Genomic DNA, 27390 nt, shown 5'->3' on the forward strand with positions numbered 1-27390 from the left:
CAAGCCTAACCTAACAATGAAGGCATTTCGCACTTACGTCAGAAGACGACCAAAAAGTTGTTTGGGTTTCGTGCGATCAGTTATACTCTAGCGCGAGAGGGTGTTCGAAGGGACGCGCGCATTTAACTTTGTTACGTGCCATTGTCTCCATACTTGTTAGTTTGTTTTGAAGTGCATGGCTGGTGATTGAAATATATATGGCATAGTGATACGTTGAGTGAAGTGAGGTGGATTGTGTATTGGAAGGAGTGTAGTTGTTGCTGTGCGAGAAGTTAACATATTGCATAGAATAGAATCTAATCGCTTTGATTTAGCGATATACTTTCGAATAGTTATATAAGAATTATCTTGTAATCAAGGGGTTTTGGGTTCGATTACTGATACATACTCATTTTAGCAGGCAGAGATTTGTATTTTTTAACTGTAGGTTCAGGATCCAGTTCCAATAATATAGTCTATTTGACAGTGGTGGGACCAGAAAAGAGTTGGCAAGAGTGGAAGAGGCAAAATTGAGGCGAGAATATTTTCTGAATTCTGAGATAGCCCTAAATACAATACCATACGAAAATCTTAAATTAAAATGATCGCCCCCTACACACACACACTCCTTGGTGCTGTCACTGTTATCTGAACATAAAGCAAATTAACTTTGTCAGTAATCTACCGGCCAAAATTTGAAAATTTTCCCAGTACTATCTCTACGAACAAAAGCGTGTAGTGTCTCAAAAGGTTTAGATAAGTCCACTTTGCATAATTTTGGTGAACCCCCAGGAAAATTATGCACGAGCCGCGCCTGATATAGTAGTATCTGGATTATCCAGATGATTGATATTTGGAAGATTGATAAATACAGTGGAATCTATATTTTACATTTTTCAGGGGACCAAACTGAAAATGCTTAAAATACGAAAAAAAAAAGTTAAATTGAGAAAATATTTTTAAAACATTTTACTATGTTGGGATCATCGAGATTGAATGTATAATGCAGGAAAATGTAAAATCAGAGTTCCACTGTAAATATCTGATATCCAGATATTAAATTATCAAAGTGGATTGATTTAAATCAGGTTGATTTCATATGTACAATAACAGAAACAGAAAAATGTACAGGGTGTATCAAAAAGAATCATCCGATTTCGAAGGGCTATATTTAGGAAACCAATGAACATAGAATCTCGCAGCAAGTTGTACAATACATGTTGTAACATCAAGTTTTACTTACAGTAGGCTTTGATTTGTTGCAGGTAAGTGCTTTACTGGTGCAGCTCAATCTTTAGTCCGCATCAAGAAGGCAACCCAGCAACAGGAAGCATTCTGCATGCTCTGCTTCAAGAAATGTGAGTTCGTTACAACTGTGCAACGTCGAATACTGTGAGCAGTAGGTGGTGACGACGAATCTCACGCTGCACAGCTGTAACGGACTCACATTTGTTGAAGTGGAGAACGCAGAATGCTTCCTGTTGCTGGGTTGCCTTATTGATGCGGACTAAAGATTGAGCTGCACCAGTAAAGCACTTACCTGCAACAAATCAAAACCTAGTGTAAGTAAAACTTGATGTTACAACATGTATTGTACAACTGGCTGCGAGATTCTATGTTCATTGGTTTCCTAAATATAGCCTTTCGAAATCGGATGATTCTTTCTGATACACCCTGTATATTTACATATAATTTATTTGCTTCAATCAAACTGTTGAAATATTTTACAGGGCCGTTTACTAGGAAAAGCCTTTCTATAAAAAAAACATGGTTCTATATTGAACAGGTGTTCCTGGGTTACCCAAGAACACCTGTTTAAATCACGTCGCCAGGAAAGCTACAATTCATATGTCATGATGCCAAAAACCATGCAAGTAATTTTAAGCATGTTTTTTTTTTTTTTAAAAAAAGGAATCAATTTAAACAAATTAAATCATCAAAAATTATTTTTTAAGTCACCCTTTTGTTGTAATAAGATCATAAATATCAGTACAAAATTGGACTGAATTTCAAGTTCCAACTGTACATTTAGTACTGAAATTTAAAATTTCCATGCTAATGGAAATATTCATAATCTTCAGTTTCTATCACTTATGTGAAAGACCTGAAATATTATAAATTTGATTCCAGTTGAAGAGAAGTCTGTTTTTCATTCCACATTTTACAGCAGAAACAATCATTGTTCTGGGATCTTGTACAATTCACAGGATAGTCTAGACTCAGGAATGTGTTGTTGGTAAATTTAGTGTTAATGTTTTTTTCATATAATTTCACATTGTATTGTGACAAAATATAGTTGGAAAATGCATATTGTGAAATTATTTAAGAATCAGGGTGTAGTCTCCTATTTCTATCAAAAACTAAATGCAATTGTTTTGCAACACTTTACAATATAAAAATCCTCATTCTCAATTTCATTGACAATGGCATGATATATATTCAACTATTGTAGTTTTAAGAAACAGTGTGTAGATTATCCTCTGTATATTGTTAGGTGAACCAATCATACTTGGTATGCTGACATTAATATAGCAAATTACTGTGGGATCTTAGTCATGTTGTTTGTGAATGGTTGCAGGAAGTTCAGAGTGATTTGTCAATCAGCAGTTTTAAAATCCTAATTCATTTGAACCTGTGTGTTCTGTTTTCAGGTTTTGCTGTCAAACATTGTAAATAAATTGGGTGACCCTAACCAGCATGTATCTGCACAAACTATGCATTTATTGGATAAACTGTTGCAAAATCACCCAGATATGAAGGAAATAGTTTTGGCTGAAATTGAAAGTCTTCTCTTCAGGTTTGTACCATGCTTTATTTCGTTTAACGGTACTTGTGCAATAACCCTGTTCTTCTGTCTGTCCAGCCATCCATCCAAGTCCATCACGTCTATCATAATAGCCCAGTGCAACATAAACCAAAAACCAACTCAATTGTCCCATCTGTCTGGCCATCTGAGAAAATTTGATCAAAAGGGACCTGCCAACAACTGGAATCTAGCAAATGTGAAATCTGAAATTTCTACATTTGAGAACATAGCAAATGCTAGTTCAAAATAACATGAATATTTTCTTTTGTAGGCATAATTTCATGTTTCCATGTTGCAAATTTGATAGTTTTTCTGATTACTTTCACTTCATTCACTGAGAATATGGTGTTCCCAGGTAGCGGTAGTTCTATTTTCTTCTGTCTGGTGGTGCTGGCAGTTGGTTTGGTTTCCATCATCTGCTGACATTATCAGGTGGTAAATGCCATCATCCAACAGAAACCAGCACTGAAGCTAGACAATGGATGGGCACTCCTAACCTGGCATCTCATTCTTTAAAAAACCCTAGGGCACAAAAAGGATAAGATGCAGTTACCCTGCTTGACCCCTTCCACCCACCCAAAGAACACGAACCACGCCACTCTTGGCAATACAATCCAACAGACAGCCCAACCCCTCAATCACTACCCAGCAACTCCACCACTCATTGGTCAGTACATTTAAGATACTACATATAAACTCATTTTTGATACATGCTTGCTTCCCTTACCCAACAGTCAATTACTGTTCAAGATCTCTTCACATTATTATCTTCACATAACTTGGTTAAGTGGTATACGGAATGTGTGTGTAGCTAAAATACAGAGACCCTCTTCCCTCTTAATAGCCCTGTTTGGTGAGCCAGACAACTGTAAGATATATCTGAGAGGAAACACGTGACTACCAACTTCCACCTTAAGATCATCTTAGCTGAATCGTCAGACGATAAAACAAGTTGCATGGGGTCTGTGGATGAAACTAGTCAGTGCAACAACTAACATAGAAGCTGTAATGGGAAAAATTGCGGAGAATAAATATATTTAGGAAAGAATGGAAAAAGTAGCTACTATTCTTGGAAAGGGGGTAAATATGGTACAACCATTGTCAGAAAAGTTCCAGGACTGAGCTCGTAAAAAATAATTTATTCAACTTAGGAACTAATGGTCCTAGGTTTTGTCAAAATAGTCCCCTCGGCTATCTATACACAGCTGCGACCGTTTCTGGAGGTCATGGAAGCAAGCAGGGAAAGCTTCATCTAGGATGCTTCTCAGCACATCTGTCACAAAACCGTTTGGATTGCTACCAATATCTTCATGACGCTTCCGTTTCAGCAGTGTTTGCACATGGGGAGACAAAAAATAAACACACGGTAACTGGTCAGGTAAATATGGGGGATGTGGTAGAGCAGAGATACGATGCTTGGCCAGATATTCCTGGACTGATAAAGCAGTAAGTGGCCTTGCATGGTTGTGCAATAAGAACCACTGCCCAGATGCCCACAAATCAGGCCGGCGCCGCAGAATTGCTTGATGCAAATGTTTCAGGGCATCAATATAAAGGTTTTTGTTTATCGTTTGATCCTTCAGGCAGATATTCATGGTGCGCCAAACCTTTAGCATGAAAAAATGGGATCAACATTGTCTTTTGATCATCTTGCACTGAATCTCTTCCCTTCTGAAACCTTTTGTGCCATTCAAAGATACGGCTTCTTGATAATGCCTTGTCACCAAATGCTTGCTGTATCATATTCCATGTTTCACTAGGGGTTTCCCAGATTAACACAAAACTTAATGTTAACACTGCTCGGAATGCACGTCCATCACGACACTTGTGTAACTTCCAACTAAATGCGTCAACAAGCCAAACAGTGGGCTGCTAAGCACAGCCCTGCCATCTAGTGTGTTTACATGGAAACACTTCCAAGGCCATTTCTATTTAGAACACATATCAGGTTATAACAGGTGAAGAATAAAAAAATCAGTCCTGGAACTTTTCTGACAAAGGTTGTATATCTTCTTTGGTCATACATTTAATTGAATTTCAGTAATTAAAATCAATTTTGAGTTCATTTTCATATTCAGCTTTATAATATTCCAAGTTCAATCAAAATATTTATTCTAAATAGAAAAAAAATGTTAACATGTTAGGTCTCATTAGGGATATATACTTAGCATTCATTTTTCAAATCTTATGTCGAAGTCACGCTCTTCATTCTTTGAAGCAGAGATGATATTCAGTGAACATGGTCTTGATATAAAACAATGAACTTCTCTCTTCTTACATTTCAAACCAATATTTAAGCATTTTCAAAGTATCATTTATTTATCTTGAATACAAAGAATGTTGTCAGACATTGCCAAGTATAAATATAGTCATCCCTGCAATAACATTATCCTAAACTGCATAAATCTCCATGGATGCCACCATCTTGCAAGATCTTCTGCGATGAAACAAGACAACTTTTTCTTGACTTGCTCTGGCTGCAAGATTGCTGAAAGCTGTCTGGCCAGACACTCTTACTCTGTAAGACGTGACAACTTCCGGGTGCTGGACACTAAATGTACAAGATCTTCATGACGACGTGAAGTTGTCTGGCTCCCTGAACGGGGCTAATGATTGGTGTGGTAGGCAAACAATGGTATAAGAAAGTATAAGAGGGATACTAGCATAGCCATGATAAACTCTCTTCTATATTAATTTATTGATTCTTTGTTCTTATTTTAATATGTTAACAAGCTAATTTTTTATCTTTACTCGCTGTGTTCATTTGTGTCTTAAGTTAAAATGATGTTTTCTCTTGCAGGCCACATGTTGGTAGCCAAGCACAATATTATGCATTATGCTTCCTGTGCCAATTCCGATTTGCCGGAAAAGATGTTCAACTTGCAAGGAATTTGATTAAAGTGTATTTTTCCTTCTTTAAGGCTTGTATCAAAAAGGTATGCTTAATTATCTATTCTTCATTATGTTGTGAGTTAGGAAAATTAATAAAAATTGAAATAGTAGTTAGCAACTTTTTATTTTTTCATGTTGAAGAAGGGAAAGGGTCCATGTAGGGGGAAGGGGGTGCTAGCTACCGTCCTATCTAAATCTTTCAGCCTGATGATTGAATTGTGGTTTTAACTAGAAGAAACCGAGAATTGTGTTGACCTTTGGATAGGCTTGAGCGGAAATAGGAGTCCCACAATAGAGTTAGTCCTGTAGTCTGGAATTCTCTCAACAAACTCCTCCTATGGAGGAACTAAAAATGAGAGAGATTGGATAGTGTTTTTTTGCATTCGTCATGTATTTGCATTCATCATGTACAAGTGAAGTCAAGCACAATGTTGTTTATGAGGGTGCGATCCGCGCAAGAGACAAAAGACAAAGACATAAAGACAGACGATGGATTCGGGAGTTGAATGGCTTTGTCTACGCGGCTGGTCCAGGGATACGTGCCTCCAGGTTATGTTGCCGAACAATAGGATAGGCTAACCTAACCTACTCACCCACTTTGGGCTTGATTGAACCTATGAAACTACTCTGCTGTGCAACCTGGACGCACCCATCCCCATGCAGCTCTATGCTGTCCTCCAGTGACCATTAACATGGAGGATGTCCCCAGTAGACCAGCATCCATTCCGAGGAATGATTGCTGGTGTATCATAGGGACTTTCAGCCTAGTTATTCCGGAGCGAGAGGTACGCTTCCCGGACTTACCCGCCCAAATATGAATTGATAAATCAAGATGTTGGAAAGACACATTTAATATTCGGGGTACTAATACATTTAACTATATACAAGCACTGCACAAACTTATAAGATTGTTTTTACAATTGGAACCAACAAAATGGGTAATAAAAACACTGTACTTACATATTCTGCATTCACCTTACCACACCTGGGCCTTGTTGCACACTTGTCACTCCAACTATAAATGGGGAGATTTTTTGTGGGTCTGCACTAAAAATATAGCGGTATCTTAAGACATATGGGTATTGTCTTGCAAATGAACGGTTTCAGGGAGCTATATCACAAAGGATGTGCCGATTAATTATGGATGTCTTTGGATACAAAGCATCATGGTTTCCTGGAGGCTCATTGTCCTCACCATGTGCTTTTGAGAATTTCAGAATTTTCATGGATATTGGTTCCATGCACTTTAAGACACTTCCAGTGCTGTAATTCGTTCATATTATACCCTACAGGACTATTCCTAAGCCCTTATTGGATATTTCACACACTGGTGACTCCATTGTCCTCTCTCCACTGGCCTACTCTGGCCCAAAACTTGGAGCGATGTTAACTGTACCAACTGTTAGCAAGAAGTGAGATCAAGATGGCTTCCTCACATGTTAAAAGCTATCACAGACTCATTGTCTGGTAGCCACGCCCATGAGGCCATCTGATTGGTCCACAGCACCTTGGGTTACTTGCCTTCATCAAGTACCTTGAGAAGCCCAATAGATGGCAGTCTAGTCAGGGCTAGTTCCACTGACTCTCACCAGATGGCTCTGGTGCTGTGAGACCGATTGTCTTTTGTCCAAAAACATCGATTTTTTGATGTTTTTGTGGTTTGTTTGCACATATAAGTGTGACTTGGAGTTATTTTCAGGGAAAGCAAGTTAATTTGTGCTTGCACAAATATTATCCTGAAAATATCTGTATTAATAAAAAATTTGCATGAAAAGTAACATGTGCTCTCTGAATTCTCCTATCAACAAAAGGTTGTTTCTTTGATAACCAATGAATTTTGGTCTGGGGCTTATTAATTACTTAATATTTTGATGTTTTATCATACTTTTACTAATTAGGCCTAATTTCTGTTAATCTTAACATATCTGGGAATGTCTATTCCTATTAATTTTACCTGAATTGAATTGGCCTTGTACTTTGGTTGGAGTGGAGTGGAGTGCTGCCTGTATGTATTGGGGATGTATACCCAACCTTTGGTTGGTTATACATATCCCGGGCCCTCGGGAAAAGAAAAAGGATACGTGAAGCGGATCATTTTTCTTTACCCTTTACTACACTATACCCAAATACATACACAAAATATTTATATACACACTGAATTGTTAAGACCATGCTGGTCCGAAAAGAACATATACATGAAAGAAAATAAATTTGCAATTATTCTTGCCCGTCACTTGGATCTATGTTTGAGATATTGTTCTGTCCGATATATCGAACGATTTCCTAGACGGTATATACATGGTTAATATAACACACTTAAAAGTTTTCAATAAATGATTTTAGTCATTCATGTTATATCTGCTTATTGCCGCACTGAATACAGTTTTTGTATTCGAACTGCTTAGTAGTTTTTAGGTACGTATCTAATGTCTCTGCCCCTCATTCACTTGAGGGTGCAGTACCTTCAAAAAATGTTCAGCATACACCTTGGTATGTTGTCCACATTTGATCACCTCACAATTGTTCTTCAATATCTCCTTAGGTGGAGATAGCTGTCGCCTGGCTTTGTGCACTTTGCGTGGCCATCAAATGTTTTTGTTGCTCGCTTGGCGGAACAATGCTTCGACCTGGCTGTCCATTGGGATTGTGTACAATCTGTGGAATGCACTCATTTTGTGAAGTCTGTAGGATTGTCATGGTGGTTCGTTTCTGGATGTCATTGTTCGATTACGAACCCCTGACACACTCCCTGCTTCCCCATATTGTTGGAACGCTGAAAAGATTGTCTCTAGTTCCTGGTATAATATGCTTGGGGGTCTGCTGCTGCCTATGACACCATGCACTTTTGTATGTTTGCTCCGGGGTTTTGTGGTGACACTGAGGGGGAGTTGGAGTGATGTACTCACTGGCCCCACTTCACATGCAGGCTTTGACCTTACCCTTGTTGGTTTTTGGGTTGTTCCTTATAAACAACCCTATATGTTTGGGGGTGCTCGCATATTTTTATTACTGCTACCCTGGTTTGGTCGAACCCAACCCATCGGTAGTGCAAATACCCAATGATTGCTAAGCAATATTTTGCTTGATTGGTAGTGAGCGATCTAGCATAGATTTGTACTCATAGGGAAATAAACCTCTATATGATGGTTGGACTCACTTTTGTGTCCAACAAAGAAATGGTCTGGGTAGACAACAACGAAATTACCCTTTATACCACAATGAAATTGCCTTGGCATATAATACTGAAGTAATACTTTTGTATACAACAATGAAATTGACCTTTATACTCAACAATGAAATAATCTTTTGTATATAACAATGAAATACTCTGGTATACAACACTGAAATTGACTTTTGCATACAATGATAAAATAATCCCTTACACGATCTTGACATAAATTTTTCTACCCTATGTACAAATGGGTGAATGTCACAGACCAGACAGAACCTCATTCACAAAACCTCTGACCTTTAACATATATTAATACTAGTGTTCGAAAAATGTGTAGCTTTTTCTCCTCATCTTGTACCTGTTGTACACTCCTATCCGTGCGTCTTACCCTGGATGCGCTAGAGGGATACCAATACCTCTTATGCGACTAATACTATAGCGCAGGAGCCGTACCGTCGCGTACTTCTCTCCTAGGTCCTACTGATATCGGGTTTAGGAAGAAACGTAGAGCTGACGAGCAGACATCTACAGTTTCCATGGGGAAGTATCACAAGGGTACGAGGGTGGAGCCATTTGTGCGCAGTTACTCGTCTTACCAACAGACAAAGCAAGTCGTAGGGAAACGGCTGCACCCCGTCGGGATTGAGGTTGAGTCCTCGTTGAATTCAGAGGCCCCTTGGCTTGAATTAACTTCTTTGAGGTACTCTCGATGCTAACACCGGATGTAGTAGTCTGAGCTTCTCAATGTAATGACTATACACCTTATAGCTACACCTCCACAACTTCATGTTATTGACATGTTGGTTGGGTAGGCTCTTACCGCTAACACAATGAACAAGATTAAATATGTTATCTGTCACCTGATCACTACAAACTAATGGACCGAAGAAGGTGTGGAACAATTTGTGGGTCTGTCCCTCTAGAGCTTTGCTTTGGAGATGGGATTTAAGAAAAACTAAATCATACACTTTGATCACAGTTCTGTTTTGCTGTGACTCATTTACCTTATTGTTGGCTTTGTTTCGCCTTTCGGCCGTCCGGGATACAGCCATGAACAATTGCTGATCCCATTCGGTTTGTTCACCTGTAGGAATATGAAAGTGTTCCATAACGGGGTTCCTGAGTGAATTGTTTGGCCCTAACTGGGGACCATTGTCTACTATGATTCTTTGGGGAAGTGAAAACTGTACAAAACATATATCAATGAGTTTCCTCACTATTAAATTCCATGCTTACTAACCGAGTAGGAATTATTACACCCTGGCCACCATCACCCCCAGCGAGAATAGCACAGGCTAGTTTCCCGCGGGTTGCTCATAGGGCAGAATGGCATTCATCTCGCTCTGTTGAGATTCCATTTGTTTACCCTTGGGTGTGTGACCTGGTTTGATGAACCATTTTACCTCATCGAGTGCATTGAGTATGGCATCCATACCTCGTGGGCTGAAGTGAACCAGGTCGGGTCTCATGTTTTGACCGTAACCCATGGTTTCTTCGAACAGCGACATGTTCATTTCTTGGCCCTTGTGCACAAATTTCGATGAGGAATCCAGAACCCTTACATTGCTATTATCATCAAGGGATAATATTTTTGCAATTAGTGAGTCATACATGGCCCAGAACCTGTGTCGGTTCTCATTGGCTAACCTGGGAACTGGTGGAGGAGTCAGAACAATGACCTTCTGAGCACCTTTCCTCTTTAGGGTGTAAATGATATCCTGGAGGTTTCGGAACACCTGGTTGGTGTCCTTCCCTCGGAGCATATCATTTGTGGATACCATTAATAACACATTTTTATGTACACACTTTTCCCTTCTCAAAGCACTGAGCAACTGCGCTGAGGTTTGTCCAGATATGCAAAGTCCGATGTGGTAATTACCATCACTGTCTCTTTGGACAGGATACCCGAATTTTCTTTGCGCAAGACGTGACAACATTGAATCACCCACTGCCTGATATTGATTTATCAGTGGAGTGTGCTTGCATGAATCTGAACATTGTGGGACAGGTTTAGGTTTGGCATCGCCCTTCCCCACGTCAGGACGTTGCCTACCTAGTTTCCCTGGTTGTGCACATTTGGATGCACCTCAGCGAGATGCTCGGAAGACCCGTGTGAGCTGGCGGAACTCTTACGCTGGGATGTTCCACCCTTTCTCCGGTCTACCTTGGTTCTGTTTGGGTACTCCTTAGGCCGGGAGCCCCTCGCAGATTTGCACATGTGAGCGTCCTCCTTTTTGGATGAACCGCTCGCTTCACCCTGACCACGACTCACATAGGTCCGGTTAATGCGAGTCGTAGTTTTCCCGTAATTGGGTCGTGCTGGCCTTGCAACTTCCCTCTCAGGATATTGTGGCACTTGCACACTCTCATACCGAAGTATGGAGTTGGCCACCTCCTGAAGAGAGACGAAGGGAGCCAGGATTAACTGGTCCTTCAAGCTGCGCGGCAGCTGTTGCACAACGTGGGTGAAAACCTGGTTGTCGGCGATTTCTGGCAACGCAAGCCTAATCATTTTGACTTGGCGCCAGAAATATTTGTGCACTGATCTGTGCTGGGATGGGTTATACCTTTCGTTGAGAGCCTTCGCAAGGGAAGAAGCTCTCCACCCATCCCCTTGGAAATATGAGAGGAACTGCCTTTTGAAATCCGAGTAGGACTTGAACTTTCGTTCGTTCCTCTCGTACCACTGCCCTGCCTCGTCCCGTAGACAGAACGAGATTATTTGGAGGGCATCCGCCAAATCTACCTCCAGGAGAGTGAGATCTCTCTCAAACTCCTGCACGAAATCTGAGGCCAGCCTGTTCCCCTGCCCGTTAAAGGTTGGGAGCTGTTTGAGATCAGCAAACCTAACCCTAGGTTTGCTCTTGTTCCTCCTCCGATTCTTCCTCTTCCTCTGGCTGCGGACTTCGGCATCCGAGCTTTCGGAATTGGATTCCGGGGAGTTACCAAGTGGGTGGTACTTGTTAGGGGGAGACACATAGCCACTACTCTGGTCAGAGCTTTCGTAACCCTTAGGTCTTCGTTTGGTTTTGTGCAAGGCATGGTAGACAGACACATTCCGTGCAGGTGAGACGGGCATGGTGGCTGACGTAAGTGGAAGGGCGGACTGAGTTATTCGTCTCTCCATCCCTTCCAGGCAAGCAAGAATCCTCATCAGGCTTGCATCGTCAGACCTTTGTTCTGCTGGCAGCTGCTCCTCACCAACCCTTTGTTGTGAGGAGGTGCGCTGCTCAGTGACTTGGCCCTCGGAAATGCATACATGCGAGCTGCGGCCTTCCGCCTGACAGTTCGGCATTTCCTTCCTCACTTGCTCGAGAACCCTGTTCTCGATCGTGACCATGTGGTCACTGCAAGTGAGCTCTCTGCATATGTTTTCTAGGGCATCCAACCTCCCTAGAATCTGAGCTGTGGTGGTCTGATTGTCACCGCCTTGCACTTCGCCAACGAGTTCCCTCAGTTGCGAAATCTGGCCTGACACTTGTGTAAAATCCCTACCTAATCTTAACTCTAGGTCATTACATTGGACCTCTATTTGGTTAATTCTATTGGTGTTGGTCGCTACTTGTTTAGTTAACAATTCTGAGGTCTTCGTGGTGGCATTGTGGATGGAGTCCAGTCTGGCCTGGAATTCCGTCCTTACGGCTTCAAGTTTCTTATTTACTTCAGCCGATGCCTTGGCAAATTCCCTCCCCTGAACATCAATTTTCGCCTCAAGTTTCTGACTAACATTTTCAGAGACTTTCGCTTGCTCCTGGAGCATTGCCACAATGAGGTCAAGTTGGGGGTTACTACTGGTACTTGCACTACCGTTGGGTGGGAACCCACGACCTGCTGGCCGTTCCAACGACCTTGATCTGGTATTCATATTTGGGGGGTGCCGGTATTGAGTCTCATAATCTTGCGATCCGCGCAAGAGACAAAAGACAAAGACATAAAGACAGACGATGGATTCGGGAGTTGAATGGCTTTGTCTACGCGGCTGGTCCAGGGATACGTGCCTCCAGGTTATGTTGCCGAACAATAGGATAGGCTAACCTAACCTACTCACCCACTTTGGGCTTGATTGAACCTATGAAACTACTCTGCTGTGCAACCTGGACGCACCCATCCCCATGCAGCTCTATGCTGTCCTCCAGTGACCATTAACATGGAGGATGTCCCCAGTAGACCAGCATCCATTCCGAGGAATGATTGCTGGTGTATCATAGGGACTTTCAGCCTAGTTATTCCGGAGCGAGAGGTACGCTTCCCGGACTTACCCGCCCAAATATGAATTGATAAATCAAGATGTTGGAAAGACACATTTAATATTCGGGGTACTAATACATTTAACTATATACAAGCACTGCACAAACTTATAAGATTGTTTTTACAATTGGAACCAACAAAATGGGTAATAAAAACACTGTACTTACATATTCTGCATTCACCTTACCACACCTGGGCCTTGTTGCACACTTGTCACTCCAACTATAAATGGGGAGATTTTTTGTGGGTCTGCACTAAAAATATAGCGGTATCTTAAGACATATGGGTATTGTCTTGCAAATGAACGGTTTCAGGGAGCTATATCACAAAGGATGTGCCGATTAATTATGGATGTCTTTGGATACAAAGCATCATGGTTTCCTGGAGGCTCATTGTCCTCACCATGTGCTTTTGAGAATTTCAGAATTTTCATGGATATTGGTTCCATGCACTTTAAGACACTTCCAGTGCTGTAATTCGTTCATATTATACCCTACAGGACTATTCCTAAGCCCTTATTGGATATTTCACACACTGGTGACTCCATTGTCCTCTCTCCACTGGCCTACTCTGGCCCAAAACTTGGAGCGATGTTAACTGTACCAACTGTTAGCAAGAAGTGAGATCAAGATGGCTTCCTCACATGTTAAAAGCTATCACAGACTCATTGTCTGGTAGCCACGCCCATGAGGCCATCTGATTGGTCCACAGCACCTTGGGTTACTTGCCTTCATCAAGTACCTTGAGAAGCCCAATAGATGGCAGTCTAGTCAGGGCTAGTTCCACTGACTCTCACCAGATGGCTCTGGTGCTGTGAGACCGATTGTCTTTTGTCCAAAAACATCGATTTTTTGATGTTTTTGTGGTTTGTTTGCACATATAAGTGTGACTTGGAGTTATTTTCAGGGAAAGCAAGTTAATTTGTGCTTGCACAAATATTATCCTGAAAATATCTGTATTAATAAAAAATTTGCATGAAAAGTAACATGTGCTCTCTGAATTCTCCTATCAACAAAAGGTTGTTTCTTTGATAACCAATGAATTTTGGTCTGGGGCTTATTAATTACTTAATATTTTGATGTTTTATCATACTTTTACTAATTAGGCCTAATTTCTGTTAATCTTAACATATCTGGGAATGTCTATTCCTATTAATTTTACCTGAATTGAATTGGCCTTGTACTTTGGTTGGAGTGGAGTGGAGTGCTGCCTGTATGTATTGGGGATGTATACCCAACCTTTGGTTGGTTATAAGGGCAAGTAGCAGCCTTCACAGGGGAAGGACATGAATAGTGAATAATGAGAGATGTTGCCTCCGATTCCATCGAAAGTAAATAGAAGCATATTCTGAAAGCAGTTCCCATTTGGTAATTAAAAAAAAAGAATATAAGAAGTTTGTTTAACAAGGCCTTTTTATTGTGAAAGTCAGGGTTGGCATGTTTAAAACAACTTGTTTTAATATTTAAAATGCACGACTTTGTTATTTTTATGTTTGTTTAAAACACATTTTGGTATTTGATAGCCTATGGTTATTTGCATGTTTTGTAACTTTTTTCTTCTCATTCAGTCTGTGTCGTTTTGTTTATTATGCACAGAAATCTGTTCAGTGGCTAAAAATGTATATTTAGTTAACAAAGAAACATTGTAATGAGTACCTGTGTGTTTTTTGCAAGTGTTTAAAACATTTTAAAAATTGAGTAGTATGTGGATGACACACTTTTGTTCTGCAATTAACATACTGCAAATATTCATATTAAGGAAATGAGAGGTGTGGTAGATAAATACAGAGAAACTAGGGAGAAGGGAAAAAAAACAGTTTTGCGGTGAGTACTAGTTTCTCTGTATTTATACTGCACATAGTTGTTAATGTTATTATTTAGTTGCATTCATGATTAAATGTCATATTTTGGAAGCCAGAGTAGCTACCATGTGGATAGCTTGGGGCCTAGCAACTGGATTAGTTGATTCTTGAACCTTCTAGAACTGCTTACATGCAAGATTTAAGAGTAACATAAAAAGGTATTTTAAGTTAGTTAAGAATTTACTTTATAACTAAACACATATACAGTCCTTCCTTGGATGATTAACAGATTCCAAGTCTTTTTTGGCATTATATTTTAAATGTTCTATTTGTTTAAAACATTTTTTTATTCTTGATCAAAACAGTGTTTAAAACATGTTCAAAATAAATAAAGTTTGTTTTGTTTATTTAAAAAAAATTGCCAACCCTGCTGAAAGTACATACCTTAAGCTATTTTTCTATATAGGCACTTACCATCCTGAAACACAAGTTTTTGTATAAATAAGGTAATTTATCCATTCATTTTTCATAAAAGTTATCCAGTCTAGCATATTTTACCACATATTTCACCCAAAGTAATAACCATTAATTTGCATCTTATATCTTTTAGGGTGAAGTGGAATCCAAATTCATGGGTGCCATTTTAACAGGTGTGAAACGAGCATTTCCTTACTCTCAGCTGCAAGTAGAAAAAGTAGCAGACCATATAGAAGCCCTGTATCAAATTGCAAACATCAGCACATTCAACATCAGCATTCAGGCACTCTCTCTCCTATTTCAAGTGACACAAGGTGACAGCACGGCTACAGACAGGTAGGTAATGCATTTTGAGTTCATAATTTTGAACTCTAAAACAGCACACCAACATTTACTGAAGAAGCTAGGGTAAATAAATTATCAAAATTTCAGAATTTAGCACTCTTCCCCCCCCCCCCCTTCATCTAGCTTCATTGATCATTTCTATTATTAATTCTTTAAGGCCTTGTCTGTGGAGGATGATTGCAGTTTACGGTTCACTTATTGTACAGTTTTGTATTACTTGGTCATCTTTGTTGTAATTGGCTAATTCTAGATTTCAAGGCTGAGCTGTTACTGGCTGATACTATTCTGCCATTTGGTCTTTGGTGGTAGATGCACCAATTTTCCTGGAAGTTAGAAAAAAATCAAAGTTTCCGTTTATTTTGCACCAATATTGTGCTTAAAACTATATTTTCTGATTATTTAACAACCATTGTCATATTCTTATGTAATTCTTGAATATTTTGAAGTAAAACTGGTAAATTGATGAAGTGAAATACTCATCCACTAATATTAATCAATATTTTGAACAACTTTTAGTTGTTACAATTTTCAAGCTTGAGTTTTTGAAATATTCACTGTAAAATCCTGGAATTATACCTGAATTGTATCTTGGCCATACAAGTAGCCACCCTGTATATCCCCAAAAAATAAGATTGTCACATAATAATTTCATCTGTTTAAAATTTGTATTTGGTGCATCCCACGAGAGGTCTCATACATTTCCTAACGGGACACGGTCCCTACGGTCAACACCTATATAAGCACAACCTCAGACAGACTGATAAATGCCTGAAATGTAAAACCGAGACGGACACACCGGAACATAAAGCCTTCTTTTGCCAGACATCAAACAAACAAATCGAAGATTTAAGACAAAAGCTACCAAACTTCAACACGTACCAGTTAATAAGAAATCCCGAGCACTTTACGTCACTAAACGACTTAACAAACCTGGTGTCGAAAGAGGAACATTCCCTCTTCAAATCCGGCATCACTCACCTCCCCATTCAACCCCTACCTCCGGAATGTAATATACCCCCCAGAAGATCACAAAGAATCCACCTTCGACAAACTCAACAACAGGACATCCCTCCTTAGGACTAAGATCACCAAGAGGATAATGAAGCAGAACCTCCCACAGGAACATCAAGAAGGAGACACTAATACAGAAGACAGTGATACGCCAAAACGAAAAAAGGTTACATCTCCCCGGAGAAAGGCAAAGGATAACACTGCAAGGACTCGACCTAGGAACCAACCGAATTTAACCAAGATTCTTCTTTTTCGTTTCTTTCTTAAATTGTAATCTTACACCCCCTTCTTTATTCTCGTTACTAAACACACTGCAAACTTCTCTCACTGATTCTTGACAATTCTCTATATTTCCACTACCGAACGTACTAATGTACCCGATACTTCCCAGGAAATCCCTCCCTACTTCTTCCCTTCCTGATGATGTCCCGGGTACCAACCGTCGTACCGATGTTCATCCCAGTCCGACCAACTCTTGCTGGTCTCCCGCAAGTCTCCTTGCATCAGGTACCACTCGTTCTTTTATATCTCTTCCTACTATTAATACGTACATCTCAAAGCCAATAATACTCTCACTATCTCAAACATAACATACTAGAACATAGACCCTGCTTAACATTCATAGAATCGTGTTAATGTCCATTCCTCATCTCATCCATCAACACTAATGCACACGACACACAATAAAACTTATCCTAAGAAAACATTACCCACCCAATTACACACTTATGTAATTTCGTATCTGTGATCATAAATAATATTAATGTTAAACACTAACACTTATTTACTTCCTACTATTTCTAACCTTTATCTTAATCTTCTTACCTTGTAGAATGATGTGAAACCAACTTTGTTCAGGAAAACCGAACAAATTTGGTTCTTCACACTGGGACATTCTTGCCAATGTCACAGTGAATTATTGTAATTAAAAAAATAATGGAAATCAAGGATGAATCAAAGAAAAGCGGGGGAATCCGTAAAAAATTCACGGAACTGACGCCCTGGGTTAATTTTCAGGTACCAGGGCATAAGCACATACCTCCGAAAGTAGCTTGACTACTTTTATCCGTATACATAAAAATAATAATCGTTCTATGTAACCATATCTTGTATACTGTTTAGGAAATAAAATTCTTTGTTTTTTTTTTATTGCCAGGTGAACTTTTTCCATCTTAATGTAGTGGAGAGGACAGTAACTATTATGCTTTTCTCAACATTTTGTCAGTATCTAGGAGCTCATGATTCAATTAGAAATAGAATATATAAGCCCACCACCTAGAGAAATTAAATTCAGTGTTGAAGCATGGTTTCTTATTTCTCCAGGTACTACAGAGCATTGTACAAAAAGCTGATGGATGTTCAGCTTGGAGTGACTTTTCATCAAGCTATCTTTTTAAATTTAATTTACAAATCTTTGAAGAATGACACCGAAATAAATAGAGTTAAAGCCTTCATCAAAAGGTTGCTACAAGTAAGTATTTGTTTACATCATTTAATGTGCAACAGCTTATTATTGTTTACTTTATGTGGGAATTTCATTGCTTTTCTGTTAGCAAAACCATATTATCTGCAAATTTGCAGATAAACTGTGCTGTGTGATTATATTGATGCACTATTTACTATTTCCACACTATTTTTTTAATTTTTTTTTTGTTTTTAAAGTCAACTTTATGTCCAGGTATGCTAATGGTGACTGAAACTGGACGTATAGTCTAGTCCAGCGGGATCTGAACCACTGTTCAATATGCCTCCACAGGGATGTACACTGGGATCCCTAGATTTTCTATTGTTAGAATTCTTTTTGATACATTATACTCTCAGAAAGCAATTGTGTAGTTATTCCTTACATTCCATTATCCATTAGAGATCACCCTTTCCCTTGTGCTTTCCTGCTTTTTGTTTTTTTATGTGCATATCCTTGAACCTGGAAAAATCCTGAACTCTGTGGTGTAGCAGCCAAGTGGGTTTTTGCTGGCTGAATTGTGGTTGGCACATCAAGTCCCATTGCCACTTTTTTTCTGGCTTTCTAGACCGGAGCCTCCTATTTCTTATCAAGAAGTCTCTCAATTGTCCTCATGATTTTGGATCAACACTGAAATTTTGGATCTCACACCAGGTATTGAACCTGGGTCCCAACTGAAGGCAAGAGTATTAACCATTTGGCTACTTGGGGATACTCTAAAATCCATGCTTTCATAAACTCATAATAGAGTTCTCAAGTAAGGCTGCTCTTTTAAGTCAAAAGTTCACGCATGTTTCGATTAGGGATGTAGCAACATTAAACTTTTTAATGTAGAGTACTGACATAACATAGAGTGTACCAATCAAATTTAAAAGCCTGTAGTAATAATAATATCTGTAAATTTTGTTTCATTTGTATGTGTGTTTTTTGCAGGTATCTAATTATCAGCAAGTACCTATGATTTGTGGGATGTTAGTAATTATTTCACAGTTGCTAACTGAGAGAAAAGATCTTCTTACTGTGACAAAAGAGGCTGATTTTTCTGACGAGGAAGGGGAGGAACATTATGAAGATGTGGAAGTTCATGAGGTATAATAGTACTAATAGTATACAATGGAACCCTGATTTTACATTCTCCTACATCATACATTCAATCTTGATGGTCCCAATGTAGTAGAATTTTTTAAAAGAACATGGATTTTTCCTGCATTTAAGTTTTTTCAGCTTGGTCTCCTGAAAAACGTAAAATCAAGGATACACTGTAATAATATAATAGTTGGAAAAGTATAATAGTTTTGTTGGCACAATTTAATATACCTGAATTTATTGTAAAATAGTTTAACTTATATTTAAAGTTGCAAACTTTTAGTGTACAGAATATTATTTCTAATGTGGAGACATGTCAGTATTAAAATTAATTTCATGTGCTGTCATCCGGGCCAGATTATCTGTTTTTGCACTAGTCTTTTACACTAGATTTTTTACACTCAGTTTTTTCCAATAAATTTCCATGTATTGGTATCAGCTGATACCAGTGGTATTGCTATCAGAATGTATTGGTTCGATTTTATTTACTGATACCGGCCAATAGTTTTCCTGCATTTGGATCCCCCTCTGCACTGGCGGTTTCAGGATTCGTGAACAAGGGGTACAATAAGCAAAACAGTGCCCCCCCCCCCCCTGTACTTATACAGAATAAAAATCAATTACACAGTTTCACACCGTCTTTTATATATTACAATACCTTTACCAATTGATGTGACTAATGTACAATTTACTGCAAAAGCGAAACAAGTGAAAAACAAACCTATTTTTGTGTAAGTGCGTAACCTATTTTTGTTCACATTGAATTTCAATAAATTTAAAATTTCCTGCTTTTCCGTTGATCCATTGATAATTTTGTAATAAAATTTGCTCGTGGATTTCTCTTCTAGTATTTTTTCTAGCAATTTTATATGTAGTATCTGTATGAATATTTTTTTAGAAGTTTAATAATACAGTATAATTAACGTAAGAACTTTTTGGAATATACAGCACTAGTAAAAAGGATCCCATATTATACAGGCATATTTCTGTATGCTTCTAAAGAAACTATTAACATTTAATTATTAATATTTAATGATTAAATAATATAATTAATGCCTCTATATTGTTAAATGTATTTTGTATTTGTTATAATAAAACCTAGTACATGATGGGAGATATTACATACAATATTTTTTCAATATGTGTTCCGAAAGACGAAAGTTAACTTATGATCGATCATTGATTTCTGTACTCCTTTTACCAAGAAGTTTTTCCAAGAAATGTCCAATTCTTGCAGCAATATTTTATTGTGATTTCGTAAGAAAAAGCCAGGAGAGAAGCAAAGACAAAAACAACACTAAACCTGACATAACTAATGTTATTCAAAATTCAAGTGTCAATATCTCTAGTTTTGAAACTCGAATCGCAAATTTTTTTTCACTATGATACTGTTCGGGAAAAGTGTACAAAAATGATTCACTATAAGTAGGCCATTTTTCAATGATGTTAATAAACTCACCTGATTTCGAATGTTTCAATTTCATGGAAGATAATATTGGTACTTAACAAATCTATAACTGGATCTGTATGAGTTTATTATTTCCATTTGCAAAATCATCGATTTAGTTTAATTTGTAATTGACAGGGAAAAATATAAATTTTATCCTGGAAAAGTCAGGGAATTTAATTTCTGCTTGTTTGTAGCCACCCTGAAGAGGGGTCCACTTCCAACCTCGCCTATAATCAGTCCGTATGCACACACGAGCAAGAAAATCATGGCTGAAACAATCTGCAACCCCCACCCCCCCACCCTGGTTTGCTGACTGGAAGAGAGGGAGAAGGCACTCAGCCAAGGGAACACTTTTGTGGCAAACATTATGACATCGGCACAGTTATGAAAACGTATGAAGTGGGAAACGGGAGTCATGATGCACGGAAACCTGGATGACAAAAATAAGTGGTTTCACGATCTTTAGTTGGCTTACGTGGCTTAGATTTTCTCTAACAATTTCGCTTTTTTATGAAGTGCTACAGGGAACAAAGAACAAGTTTTGAATGAAAGCGGTTACCGGAAGTTGTCGATTACAAGGCTGAGAATTGTTCACTCACGCGAACCTGCTGAACTCTAGATCAGAGCTGGACAGATGGACGAGACTTCCAGGCGCCACGCATCTGTATTTTGGAACATTCCTGCGATGAGGGTGGTGTATTTATTGATGAAATAGTTCGACCTGCTATACACATTGACGAAGACTGAGTCATTTCGGACTGCTACCCCCCCCCCCCCCCCCCCCGTGAGTTGTCAGTAGCTCTTAGGACAAGGAAACAAGTCGAGGTCGATTTAAAATAACATCCAAGCATATTCGATCTTCTCTTCTCGCGTATCCATGAGCAAGCGAAATCACAATGGCAAAAGTAGCATGGCAAGTTGGGTAGCGCCTGTCGGGCGCAGGGTAACATTGGCACTCTTGGGGTGAGGGGAGGACAGAGGTCAAGTGCTATTGGATTTCACTCAAGTGTGGTGTGGTGGGGTCTATTTGTAGATCATACCCACTTGCGAGCGGTAGAGCGCTCGTGAAGGGAATGTGTGCAAAGAGTATATTTCTCGGGGCATTATATAAGATACACTTTTTTTTTGTTGCTTTTCCCCATCAAAAACAAGGGTGCGCATTATACACGCACGTGCATTATACTTGCGTAAATATTGTATTTTTAATAAATGTTTATCGTGCCGCTTATTGTTGCGGATTATTAAAATTTTCAAAAACGTGCAGTAGCCCTTCCCAACAGCCGCCTGCTGCATTGTGAAGCAGGGAACGGGAAGAGAAACACCGACAATTCGTAAAAGTGAGAATAGATCTTATAAGGGAATGTTGACGTTAGAGGACAGGTTTTGCGTGATTGTTGTCAGTTGATTGAAGCAGCAAGCAAAATACAATGTTGTAAAAGCGAAACAAAAGGAACGATGGTTTGGAATTTTTTCATCTTACATGTCTCCAAAGTGTTTCAGTCGGAACTTTGCAATGTGGAAGTTGAATAGCAACAAATGTGCGCAAGAACAAGAACAAGTTTACCCCAAGGGATTCATTCAGTAAATAAAATCTGGCTACGTTCTGCCTTCATGTCTCCCCGGCGTCCATGAAACAATAGGGGTTACATACGTACCAGTTTGGAGTCACCGGTGCCCCTCTGTCCATTACATCACGGCCATGCCAGGAATAAATATAATCATGACACAGCAAATGGCTCATGAATCAATACAAACTTGAATGTCTGGAACATTTATTGGGCCACTATATGGTTCAAAAGTTGAATGCACGTAATTGTTCCAATCCGGCCTGGTTGTCCCAATACCCAATACAACATTTGAGTGTTAAATTTGAATTTAAAATGCTGAAATGCATTCTACTGGGAAGTGAACATAAATAATTAATTTTATTCCTTTTTCATGTCTCTTTTAAGCAGAATGAAGATGACTTGGAGTCTGTTAAACATGGGTCAGAGATGAATGGGGAAAACCTGAATAAAGAATCAAATATCACTTCCTCATGGCACCATTGCAAGATCTTGGGAACAGACCATAAAAATAAATCAAAATATGACCCTTACTATAGAAATCCACTATTTTGTGGAGCAGACAGGGCAGTCTACTTGGAGCTCATACAGTTATCTCAACACTACCATCCAACAGTAGCATTATTTGCAAAGAAAATTTTGCAGAAAATTCCTGTGAATTACTCTGGAGACCCATTGAAGGATTTTACATTGATTCGATTTTTGGATAGATTTTCATTTAAAAACCCAAAACAGCAGTCGAAAGTAACATCTGAGTTTGCTACAAGGAAGAATTATGTCGCTTCTGGTGCAAGGTCATTGCGAGTTAATAGTAGTGCATATCTAAATGTAAAAGAAGAAAAAATACCTGAAGATGAAAAATACCTGTACACGTAAGTAGATATCAGTTTTAAGCCACCTCGGTGGACAAGTATGCTATTGATCATCTCATGATCTTTCCACTGAAGGTTCTAGACTTGAACCCTGGTCTAGGTGTTTCTTGTGAATATCCTCTCATCAATATTCTGTAATCATCATTCATCTTCAACATTGCAATTAGCTAAACTGTGGCAGAAAAGTGGTATAAAGTAAGAAAAATGCAGATGTTAGTTAGTTTGAAATATTATTACTATATTACACTAGGGAACAGCCATTTTGTATCCTGTTAGCAAGTATATGTTCTTAACTAATTTCGGCATGCTGATTTCGGATTTTTCACTCATTTTTCTCCATCACATACATTTTCAAGATATGCGTGACGTCATATATGTATATTATGGGTAATGTATACACAGCTGAATTCTGCTTTTCTTGTAATCTGGCAACACTGCAAACCATTTAAAATCATCATGTATACCTTCAGTCGTCTCTCATGTGTTGGTATGTGAGGTTTATTGTAACACTGTTTGCTACAATAAAGGATATTACTATGTATCGTAATTGTGCAGTGACACAGTGGTCTATGCTGTGATAAACTATGTCAACTGATAGAATCCCTTAGCTGTGTATATCATCCTAACACATTGTTACATTTCTGACCTATGCAGTTCAAAATTATAATGTAAAAACATCACAGATTTTGTAAAGATAGTGTACCGACTGTACTTTGGTTGTCGCTTGGAGGTCAAGACCACCCATGGGCAGTGCTCGAAAAATCTTCTTCAGATCTAGGTGCCAGGAAACCACCTACTAGCAATTGTGCATACTATAAGAAACTGAGTCGGCCACTGTGGCGGAGTGGTTAGCACATCACTCTACGATGCCAGGGGTCCCGGGTTCGAATCCCGGCCTGGGCATGGATGTTTGTGAGTGTTCATTCATCATATCATCACTCATCCACAACTTTGCAAATTAGCTAAAAGTGGCAGAAAAAAAAAGTGAAGTAAAATAAAGCTAATCAATCAAAAATCAGTCAATCTCTAAGAAGCTGAGCATCTGTATTAAAAACATCACTAAATCATGTGAGAAATCGGGAAATGGGGGGTTCGGGGACAAGGAGTAAGAAATTGTTACTGATTCTATGGAATGTTCACAACGTTGATAAAAAAATAATTTGCTAACTTACGCTGTACTGCAATTTGAACTTATAATTTTCAAAGTTTCATACATGCAAACTTTAAAAACTGCAATATTACAGAAAAAGATCAGTCGCCAAACTCACATTTTTAGTTGCCATGGCGACCAGGCAACCGGGATTTTTCGAGCCCTGCCCATGGGCCTCGCATGGTGCTGTAGTTGTGCTGTAACACTAAGAGAATGGTTGGATGATGTTCATTCAATGCCTTTTGATGTGTCTATGATATGGCTTGAACCAAGAGACCATGTGACAAATTGTTCTCTGACCTGACGCGACCTATGTTGCCAGTACACTTCGTAATTTATATATATATATATATATATATATATATATATATATATATATAATGGATAAAAGCAAGGAGGGCCAAAAGGGCTAAGTAAAAATCAAATAAGGTAAAAGGAAACACTCACCGGACAGTAGGAAAATTCAAAATTTTCGCTAATTTATAGCATCATCGGTGTGAGAAGAAACAGAAGACGGAACCGGAAGTTGGGGTCCTGCAGAGTTGCCAGGTCCCCATTGAAGAAGAAGCGGTGCGTAGAACGAAAAAAACACTGTTTCGTCACCAGGCACGTCATAAACTGTGAGTGTGTAGGATGAGTTGGGAGGGAGGGCGGGAGGGTGGGTGAAGGTTGGGCATTACTGGGTGGCCTTGTTCAGGCCAGGTGGAGTGGTTGCACTCGTGGCCGATATATAGGCCCTCTCCCATCTTTTGCGAACAGAGGTGTTGGCTGGTTGGGGTAGGAGGTGGATGATCGCTACCCGGAAGCAGTCGTTGAAACTGATGTTGTGGTGGTTGGTGTGGACGGCGACAGTGAAGTCCAGGTTGTGGGTGGAGGAGCGGTGGTTATTGATGCGGAGGTTGAGGGCCGTTGATGTTTCCCCCAGGTAAAAATCACCACAGATGTTGCAGGTGAGGATGTAGATAAGGTTTGAGGCATGGCAGGTCCCTTTGGGATGGAGGGTAAATTTGCCAGTGGCCGTGTGCACCTGGAGGGTGTGAGAAGTGATGAGGATGGGACAGGTCTTGCACCTGGGTCGGTTGCATTTATGGGCAGGGGGGTGTTGGATGTGTGGTGAAGGAGTGTTGTGGACCAGGATGTTTTGGAGGTTAGGGGGGCGTTTGAAAACCACCCTGGGTTTGTCAGGAAATATGTTTTTGGTTTCGGGATCACTGTGGAGGATATCTCTGCAGGACCCCAACTTCCGGTTCCGTCTTCTGTTTCTTCTCACACCGATGATGCTATAAATTAGCGAAAATTTTGAATTTTCCTACTGTCCGGTGAGTGTTTCCTTTTACCTTATTTGATTTATATATATATATATATATATATATATATATATTAGGGATGGCCCGATATGAAATTTTGGCCGATACCGATAAAGTACCGATATAAAATTTACCGATAACCGATATTCTACCGATCCGATATAAAATTAGAAATGGTCCTTGAAGAACCTGAAATGATCATTAATCTCCTTAATAAATGCGTGTTTTCAAGGTGACTGCAGTGCAAAAGAAGTTGAATATTTAGACATTTACCTTTTTAGAAAGAAGGGCATGGAGATTATCCATAAAAATTACAACAAAATGTTAGAATTTTGCACTAAATTATAAGATATTTATCGATATATCGGATCGGTAAAATAATCGGTAATTTTACCGATAAACCGATACACCGAAATGCCTATATCGGCCGATACCGATAGAGTACCGATTAATTGGTCCCATCCCTAATATATATATATATATATATTTTTCATGAATATGGCATGATTAACCCCATAAATCGTCTGTTATGCATAGAATTACTCCCACATCCCCTAATGTGCCTTCATGGTATGGTGCTATATGCAAGGTGAACCTTATACTTTTTTTTTAGGTTTTATTCATAGAATGCATAAAAATGTATCATTCTTTTATCAATTCAATAAATACCCATTGAGACCATCAACACACGCTGAAAATCATCGGAAGCGACTCCATATCTGTCTTTTATCCATGTTTTTCTTTCCTTCGTACAATATTTTTTTTTTTTTACACCTCACAAGCTTTTTTTAATACTGAACGTTCATGCAGAGAATTATTTTCATGTTTAAGGAGTATCCATATAGATAAGTGTTAATAATTAATACAAAGTTCATGTCTCTCTCATTTTTTTATACAAGTTAAGTATGTTCAAAGTCTCGTTTGCGTGACTTTTGGGACACCCTGTATATCTGAAATGTGACGTGATACACAAATTTTGAGACTTTCTCTGAATTCCTCGCACCGAAATTAGTAAAGAACATTTCATTTCATCCAGGATACAGAAAAAAAGTTGAAATTTGTTCCCTAGTGTTCTTCAAATGTTTGTATTTTTCTTGTGATTCATTTTGTGATTTTTCTCTTATTCTTGTGTCACACAGTTCACAAAGAATTCCCAAAGAAATTTGTAATATTTTTTTTCCTCTTTATGCTTTGGTTATATTTTTGGTGCATTTCTACCTATTGTGTTGAAGCCACGGTAGCTCAGTCGTTAGGGCATCTGATTACCATGCAAGAGACCCAGGTTCGATACCCGGCGAGGGAGAACCGGGACTTTTTCAACCTGTTCAAGTGACTCACCCAGCATCCTATAAAGTGGGTACCTGGAGGAAACTGTGGAGTAAAGGCAGCCAGGGGTGTGGTGCTGATCACATTACCCCCAGTTCAGCCGAGATGATGAAAAGTGTGGGGCCCTAACCCCACACCCCCTACATGCCTTTATGGTGTGGTGCAAAGCACTTTTTATACCTATTGTGCTAATAGACACAATGAGAATGAGACGTGTTCAAGCCTGGATATTCTGCTTCATAGCACATTAGCCTGATCATTCCTCCACAGAAAACTTTCTATGTACAAGTGCTACAGGGTGGGACAAAAGTCATATTCGAATATTGGGATCCGGTGCTCATCCATTCTAGCTACATGGTTAACCAAAATTGTGCGTAATATGTTTTTGCAGTGTAAATAGTATCCGATCATGACTTTTGACCCATGGTGTATGTGTCTTCT

At 39.1% G+C, this 27390-nt stretch overlaps 1 protein-coding gene across 4 annotated transcripts in view; it reads left to right on the forward strand.

Moving 5' to 3' along the window:
- LOC145978923 (CCAAT/enhancer-binding protein zeta-like) overlaps positions 1-27390 on the forward strand; it is a 68193-nt gene that overhangs the window by 16953 nt on the left and 23850 nt on the right. For 3 of the 4 annotated variants that reach the window (XM_083111907.1, XM_083111906.1, XM_083111909.1), the window contains exons 6-11: positions 2631-2776; positions 5586-5721; positions 15509-15711; positions 18055-18202; positions 19127-19282; positions 22682-23166. In XM_083111907.1, coding sequence (XP_082968033.1) covers positions 2631-2776; positions 5586-5721; positions 15509-15711; positions 18055-18202; positions 19127-19282; positions 22682-23166 — 1274 coding nt within the window. The remainder of the gene's footprint in view (positions 1-2630; positions 2777-5585; positions 5722-15508; positions 15712-18054; positions 18203-19126; positions 19283-22681; positions 23167-27390) is intronic. The other variant, XM_083111908.1, reaches the window with a different exon arrangement.

Source organism: Lepisma saccharinum, chromosome 25 (assembly GCF_977018435.1).
Source record: "Lepisma saccharinum chromosome 25, izLepSacc3.1, whole genome shotgun sequence".
Lineage (NCBI taxonomy): Eukaryota > Metazoa > Arthropoda > Insecta > Zygentoma > Lepismatidae > Lepisma > Lepisma saccharinum.